The sequence below is a fragment of the Diachasma alloeum genome, unplaced genomic scaffold (assembly GCF_001412515.2).
Source record: "Diachasma alloeum isolate Michigan unplaced genomic scaffold, Dall2.0 Dall_scaffold_00269, whole genome shotgun sequence".
NCBI classification, from domain to species: domain Eukaryota; kingdom Metazoa; phylum Arthropoda; class Insecta; order Hymenoptera; family Braconidae; genus Diachasma; species Diachasma alloeum.
Window position 1 is genome coordinate 1,140,928 of NW_021680408.1, and position 8,254 is coordinate 1,149,181.

General features: G+C 35.5%; 1 protein-coding gene across 2 annotated transcripts in view; it reads right to left on the bottom strand.

Annotated features, from left to right (window-relative positions):
* Positions 1-3,848: 3,848 nt before the first annotated feature.
* The window catches only part of LOC107037715 (methanethiol oxidase), a 14,394-nt gene continuing 9,988 nt past the window's right edge, over positions 3,849-8,254 (bottom strand). For both annotated transcript variants that reach the window (XM_015256409.1, XM_015256408.1), the window contains exons 7-8: positions 6,656-6,778; positions 3,849-3,947 (exon numbers count right to left, since the gene is read on the bottom strand). In XM_015256409.1, coding sequence (XP_015111895.1) covers positions 3,896-3,947; positions 6,656-6,778 — 175 coding nt within the window. In that variant the 3' untranslated portion in view covers positions 3,849-3,895. The remainder of the gene's footprint in view (positions 3,948-6,655; positions 6,779-8,254) is intronic.

The window sequence follows — 8,254 nt, forward strand, 5'->3', positions numbered from 1 at the left end:
AAAGTAATTTTAGGGAAAGTTAAAAATTTTAATGTCGGGGCAATTTTGGCTGCCAACGTTGGGACAATATTGGTTGCCAACTTTGGGACAATATTGGCTGCCCACATTGAGCCAACGTTGGGACACTGTTGGCTACCGACGTTGGGGCAACACTGGCTGCCAACATTGGGACACTGTTGAATACTAACGTTGGAGCAATATTGACTGCCAACGTTGGGACACTGTTGGCTACCAACGTCGGTGGCCAACATTGTCCCGACATTGTCCGGTTGGCAGCCAACATTGGGAAAATGTTGGCCGCCAACTTTAGGACAATGTTGGCTGCCAGTCCCAATGTTGGCCAATGACCTTGGGGCAATGTTGGCTACCGACGTTGAAGCAATGTTGACTGCCAACATTGGGACAATGGTGACATCAATAAATCATTGAATACAATTTAACATACATCGTCCCATAAGTGCCACTCAGAAGAAAATTGCTAATTCATTAGCAAAAGGCTATTGACTGAAATATATTGTTGCGACGAAAGCAATTTCCCACTTGTTTTGCTTTTTTTCACTGTATTTTTCTTTTCCCTCAAATTCTTTGTTTTGCAATTATTGGTTTTCAAGGAGAAGTGGAAGGAAATTATTCCGTTGAAGACGAAACAACTTTTTATTTTATTTTAAATAGGTCTGACGATACAGGACAACATGGAATGTTTTTAATTATTACACTTTTACGTCTTCGATTTCTCGAATCAACATCTCCTGACGCATCGACCACGCGGTGACCGTCTGATGTATCCGGAATTGCAGAAGCATCCGCGAATGCACACCTGTAAAAATTCAGTTGTCAATTAATTCGGTGATTATAGTGATGGAATGCATATTTCCGGCCGAGTGTCGAAAATTCTATTGAATTTCCACTAGACTTCTATTAAAAATTATATTTCCGCCGATTTTATTGAAAAATTTGCAGCTTTTCGGCACTTTTTTAAAAATAGAAACTTTCAAGAGAGAAAAAACTCGGGGAGTTTATACAGAAAAATGTTTATAGAATATTTTGTAAAATATATAGAACATTTTGTAAAAAAAAAATGAAAGACTTTATCATATGATTTACAACAACCGAAAACGATCACTAAAAAAAATATAATAAAACTTAACGAGTGATAAATCCTAAAATCAACTGATTTTGTTAATTTTTCAAAAATTAAGGATTCATTCCTAAAAAATAGGCTAGATCATTGAAAATCGGGGAAGAATGCAATAGTCCCAAAAAAAAATTCTAATGCGTCGAAGAACACTTTCCCACAATTGTCAAACGTTATTTTTCATCAAAATCTGTGTGAAGGCTTTTGCGCACACGCAGGCTTAGAGACAACGCCATAAAAACTTTTTTCACTCTATTTGATTCTGTTAACTTTTAATAGGATTTTACGGCCTATTAAAATGACTCGTTAATATAAAAAAAAATCATATGCAAAGTAGAAAATTTTATTCTTACGGTAGGGCAGACATCTGGTCTCCGCCGTCCGCAAATTGGCGGGCAAGCAGTTCCACACCTCTGGAAATGCTCGTTTCGCGGACAACGCTGACCGCTTATTCCTGCAAATGCTTGGAGTAAATATTGGACAATTTATCAAAGGAGTTGTAAAAACAAAAAGAAATGGGTTTCACATGAGGGCAATGCCGCAGCGCGTCGTTTTTCTTTAGGACAATCTTTAAGATCTTTCAGACAAGATCTATGCGCGCGCTCCCGCGCGCGCTGTTCTATTTATTTGTTGAAATGAAACTACTACTAAAATACTGGAATTACTTTTACTGCTACTGGAATTTCTTTTTCTGTATTTTAATTCAAAGTACTTTTTTTAAAGTAAATAAAAAAGCAATGTCAAGAAGAGGAAATTCAAATTTTTGAATTCTACCGTGCTCCCCCCTTTTCCAGTAGCGTTACTCCCACCTTGTGCTGGATCGAACGGACGTCAAGCGGAGGGGATAAGCCTTTATGACCCTCACCCGATACAATACGGTCTATTCAACATATTGAAACACACTAATTGAGGTCGGGAGCACGATTTGCTCCGAGAGCAGACTTTGCCGGGCCCTGAGTTAAGATACTTCCTCAGTGAGTTATACTTGGTCAAAATTTCGCAATGAACTGAAGACCTAAAATTTGGATCATATGGTGTTGAAGACATGTAAAAACCACTCCCAAAATTTCAAGTATTTTTTCCACGCGAATTTTTGAGATATCCATCGTCAAACATTCAATTTCTGTCTTTTTAACGTTTTTGTCGATGCATATCTCAAAAATTCGCGTGGAAAAAATACTTGAAATTTTGGGAATCGCTTTCACATGTGCTCAACAACATATGATCCTAATTTAGGTCTTCAGTTCATTGCGAAATATTCACCAAGTATTATTCACTGAACAATAAAAAAAAAGTATAACTCACTGATGGAGTACCTTAAATGAAAATGGCCGTTACGCGGCGTTGCCGGGAACTCGCTAAACGCGCCCGGGCAGTGTAGAGTGCATTCGGCAACGCTGAAGCGTAAATAAGACGGCGGCGCAGCCCGGCGGAGGTGACCACGTCGCAGGGTCGCGTCTGGTCACCAGACTAGGGTTAATATAAAATGTCCTCACCGGTAATGAAGAGCATCGCCACGGCGAAGAGGAAGATCAAAGAAATCCTTGGCATCCTGAGACTTATCTTGTGCTAAAAAAAATTACACTGAGTGAGGGAATCTCTCTGTGTGTTTTTATATTCATCGAACAGAACTGTTTTCTATCACAATAGATAGTAGGGAAAGATTCGATACGTAGAAATTCTCTTGTCGCCGCCGGCATTCGCAAGAACAATATTTTCCTCTCATTTTATTCCACTTTTATTATCTATTCGACAACATTCTGTTGTAGATGCTCATATTTACTGTACTAACAATTTTTATGTCATTATTCTGTTTTGAAAATTTGTTCAGTCATAATAAATAAGTTTGGTATTTTTTCGAGTCATCGTGATAGCGAAACGTTGATGAGTCGTTCTTGATGAAGAATATTTATCTAAATTTCTTTGTCTCGCCGCGCAATAAGTCGAGTTTATCGCACTCGACTTCAAACTCGACTTCTGCCGGAATGTGAATATTTAAATTGACAGTTAATTTAATAATGAAAAAATTGGTGAATAATATTTCCAATTGACGTATTCAGAATTTAACTGTAATTCAAAATTATGATTATGCCGATGTCTGGTCATTTGAAGCTCAAATTTTCGCGATCTAACGGCCGCTCGCGGACAATTATTTATCCCCCTTTCACCGATGCAACACAAAAAATTCAAAACTTAAATTTGAATGATACAAAGCCTCCATTCGGAAGCAAAAATATCCAAACTACTTGAATATAATATTGGATAATTAAACTCGTAATGAAAAGGTCGTTTTTGTATTTATTACTTTTCCAGTTTTACTTTTCATAAGAACTGTAATGTAGATGTTGGATGTTTAGTTAAGAAAAAATATGCCCCACTCTATGGAATTATTTTCTCCCAGATCGTTCAAATATTCACGTCTCATCAATCATCTCAGTGTTTAGAATTTTCTCCGCACAAAAGTCTCCTCATAATCGTGCAATGGATACCCGTCCATTAATTCCCCATTTTTTATATAATTTTCAAGTTATGCAATTTCATGAGAACCTCATGAATTTCAGTTCGATAATAAAGAAAGGGAAGGGAGAGGATAATTAGTGGCTCTGTGTCTCTATCCCAGTGAAGGTATTGTTCACTTTCACTCGCTTCCGGCTATTGTTGGAGCACCGAGAGGAGGCATCAAGTGGTGTCTGAATGAATAGAACAACATGAATAAATAATTGCAAGGATTTATTCCAGTTTTTATTTGGTACAGCGATTTTAATGGGTCTCCGGGAGCCAGATGTCTGAGGTGCAGTCTCCACCGGGATATCTGTGGTGAATAAAAAAAACAGTTGGGTGAGAACAACCGCAAAGTGACGTTGTATTGAATTTTCATCGATGTACAGCCAGAGAAATAGTTCATTTTCATTTGATAAATGGGTTAAAATAAATTTCATTTTTACTCGCATTTTCATTCATCATGAAATGAATAGTTTGTTTAAATTATAAACCAATGTTTGCTCGATTTAAATAAAGTATTTATTATTTAGAAATAAAATTATTGCTTGAACGACGAAGAGAACGAATTTTCGTCGTAGAATTTGACATACAAAATCGGATTCCTGAGAAAAAATTACGCGGAAAATAATGTTTTTGAAGTTTTTTTCTCGAAAAACGCAAAAGGTTTTTCTTGACCTTAACATTTAATAATTTTTTATTTGAGGCTGTGAAATGAATTATGAATTATTTATTTCATAGCTAAAACAATTCATTTATTTTAATTAAACAAATCTTATTTTCATCAAATGAATCGTTTCCTTCAAACGTGAACATGATTTTGTTTATTCCCATCAAATAAATATAATTCTTCTTTAGGAGAAGAAAAAACTTATTTAGATCCAAATAAAGATTTTTTTACTTAGAAATGAAATTATTTTTTAGACAGTAATAGAACGAAGATATTGACATGTAATAATCCTTCATGTGGATCAAGTAAATTGTTCACTTAATTCAAATAGAATATTCATTTGGTATTATTTAATTATTTACTTCACAATTCAACTTTCCATTGCAATAAACAGATAAGTTTATCAATTCTCAACAAAAATTTTGTTAAAATGAATAGAGAAATTTGGAATAGAGAATATTTGCTGCAAACGCAAATCTTCTCTGACTGTAGAATAGACACATGAACGTATTCTATCCAAATTCTCCGATATTTTTGTGGATATGTCGAGGAGCCATGGGGACGGAAGCGGAAATAGGGAGCCCAGTGGAGCAGGGAAACTTCCGGTTCGAAATGACACAGGCAAATGCTGTTTTACTCATTGTCTCTGGGATATTGCTAATACTGTGCTGCCATTTGTGGAAGGCATGTTTTCATCGGGGTAGGATGGAGTTTTTTGCGGAACTCGGGTGGGAGATTTCCCTGGCTTTCCACTCGACGATTTTTCATTCATACACGGAGAGAAATATTCAAGAAAAATTACGGAACATTTCACTTAATCCGCAAGCTAGAATCGTTTTCAGTGAATTTCTATAGGAATATAAGAGAATAAATCTGAAACGTTCAGCAAATTTTCGGGTCTGTCACCGAAAAAATACGAAAAAGTCACGTAATTTTTCTGGAAGTTGTCAAATCTAACAGAAACTTCAAGACTTATTATGCCTCAAAACATGAAAATTCTTGGATGTTTAAGAATTTTTACGAAAAGTTGCGGAAAAATTACGGAACGTGTTGTTAAATTCCCCCCCTCACGGTGACTCATGGCTAGCCGTGAGGCGTCGGACGGATGAGTAATTTTTACGGAACAGATCGTAGAATTTACGTGACGATTGACACTTTTTTATTGAATTTTACTTCGCTCCGAGATTACGTTTCGAAACGTAATTTTTACGTCTTTTTTCTGGTAATTTTTATTGAATATTTCTCTCCGTGTACGTGACCCGTCACTCTCTGGGTACACGGATGAACAAATTTAATAGAAAAACCCAGCGAATTCGTTAGAAAAGACTACAGGATTTCTATTGAACTTTCTATTAGTTTTTGGCCAATTCTATAAAACGTTCAATAGAAAAAGTTAATAGAATTCGATTTTTCTGTATGGGAGAGTGGGGCAAAATGAAGCAGCTGAAAAATGACTATCTGACGCAATTGAAGCGAAAAGAATTTTTGTTTATCAACTTTTTTTTCATTTACTTTTGTTTATTAGCTTTTTTTATTATTGGGAGTACTGATGAGAGCAATAATTTTCTATTCGGTGGAAAAGAACATGCGGTGCGAAAAAATCAGATATTCGAAACCCCTATATAGGGTAGCGACTACCTCCACAGATGAATCCCACTCCCCTGTTAGATCTCGATCTCAACGATTTGTCCCCTGACCCTCCAGCAGCCAAACTAAGACCTCGTCATCGCTGAGTCTATGTTCTCTCCTCATTCGACCACTCCCGAAGGTTTTTCATATATTTATTATATCGAGACGACAATATTTATAATTTTCACTAATTTTATCCACAGTTCTCTTTTCAAGTAATATGAAATATTTCATCTATAATTCAATTGATTAGATTCGGGCGATTACACTTTTCTTTTTTCATTCGATTGAAATTCAGCATCACATTTTCCTTTTTCCCCTCTGGGTCTCCCCCTGGGCCTTCCTCTGGACTTTGGATTTTGCTGTTTTATTTTCTTTTTAATTAATCCATTGGCAAAATCTTCTCCCATAAAAACTACCAAATGGAAAATTATTATTCTAATCAGTACTCGCAATAACAAAAAAAGTTGCTAAAAAATTTTTTTGCTTCAATTGCATCAAACGATTGTTTTTTCGACAGTTTCATTTTGCCCCACTCTCCCCTGTAACTTATTCTATTGAGTTATTTTCTCCAGAACTTCCTCGGCTCAAATTTTCCAAGTTTTTTTGTTTGATTTTGTTCTGTTTGATTCTTGATGAGAAGAAATTCAAAAGAAAACGAAAAAAATTTAGAAATTTAATAGAAATTTACTATTCAAATCATATGTAAATATTTTGCTCACCTCATCTCATGTGCTAAGAGGACATCATCCTTATCAGCTCCAAAATCAATCAAAAAGTTCTCATCAAGTTTCATTCCGCCATTCTCCAAGTCGACATCAATTTTCACCATTGTCGAACCATTTCTGCACATAAAAAGAAGAAATCATGGAAAATGCACTCAATTGAGAATGTCACGGGGGTTTCGATCGACAAACGATCGACAAAAAATCCGTTTTTCATTTTATTACTTCGGCCTCTTTAATGAGGAAGGCCATAGCAATGCAGTTCCTTGTACGAAAACATCTAAAATTATTTATAGAGAACTATTTCATAGAGATTCTGATGTTTTATGCGAAAAACTTGGCAAATGTTTTCTATCTCGTCATGTGGAGAGTGACATCACACTCGTTGGGAAAGTGTGTTTTGACTCGTGAGAGTTTAATCGCCTCCGGCGAGTGCTACAAGCCTCCCACAAACCGACACCCACTTTCTTCTATGGACCAAACAAATCGAAATTTCAGGAACAATCGATGCACAGAAAAAATCATAGAAAAACCTAGAAGCTATGTAACCAATAGGTTCGTGCTTAAATAAAAAAAAGAAGAAACACCTAGAGAATTCACTCGACAGTTCTATTCAGTGGCGAAGTGGTAAAATGGTTTAAGTCAACTTATATCCCAGTTGGGTTTTTGAGGAATATTTCCGAATCTAAGGGAGATAGCGAAATTTTCGTAATTGCATTTGTTGTAGCTTTCAATCGGTTCTACAGAAAAGGTTATGACAATAATTTTGCTATCTCCCTTAGATTCCGAGATATTCATTGAAAACTGGTCAATAGTCAAAATGTTTAAATAAAATTTTTAAAAACTGCTTAAATAAAAAAAAAGAAAAACCTAGAGAATTCACTCGATAGTTCTATTCAGTGGCGAAGTGGTAAAATGGTTTAAGTCAACTTATGTCCCAGTTGGGTTTTTGAGGAATATTTCCGAATCTAAGGGAGATACCGAAATTTCCGTAATTGCATTTGTTGTAGCTCTCAATCGGTTCTACAGAAAAGGTTATAATAAAAATTTTGCTATCTCCCTGTGATTCCGAGATATTCATTGAAAACTGGTCAATAGTCAAAATGCTTAAATAAAATTTTTAAAAACTGCTTAAATAAAAAAAAAGAAAAACCTAGAGAATTCACTCGATAGTTCTATTCAGTGGCGAAGTGGTAAAATGGTTTAAGTCAACTTATGTCCCAGTTGGGTTTTTGAGGAATATTTCCGAATCTAAGGGAGATACCGAAATTTCCGTAATTGCATTTGTTGTAGCTCTCAATCGGTTCTACAGAAAAGGTTATAATAAAAATTTTGCTATCTCCCTGTGATTCCGAGATATTCATTGAAAACTGGTCAATAGTCAAAATGCTTAAATAAAATTTTTAAAAACTGCTTAAATAAGAAAAAATGCTTAAATAAAAAAAAAGAAAAACCTAGAGAATTCACTTGACAGTACTATTCAGTAGCAAAGTGGTAAAACGGTTCAAGTCAACTTATGTCCCAGTTGGGTTTTTGAGGAATATTTCCGAATCTAAGGGAGATAGCGAAATTTTCGTAATTACATTTGTTGTAGCT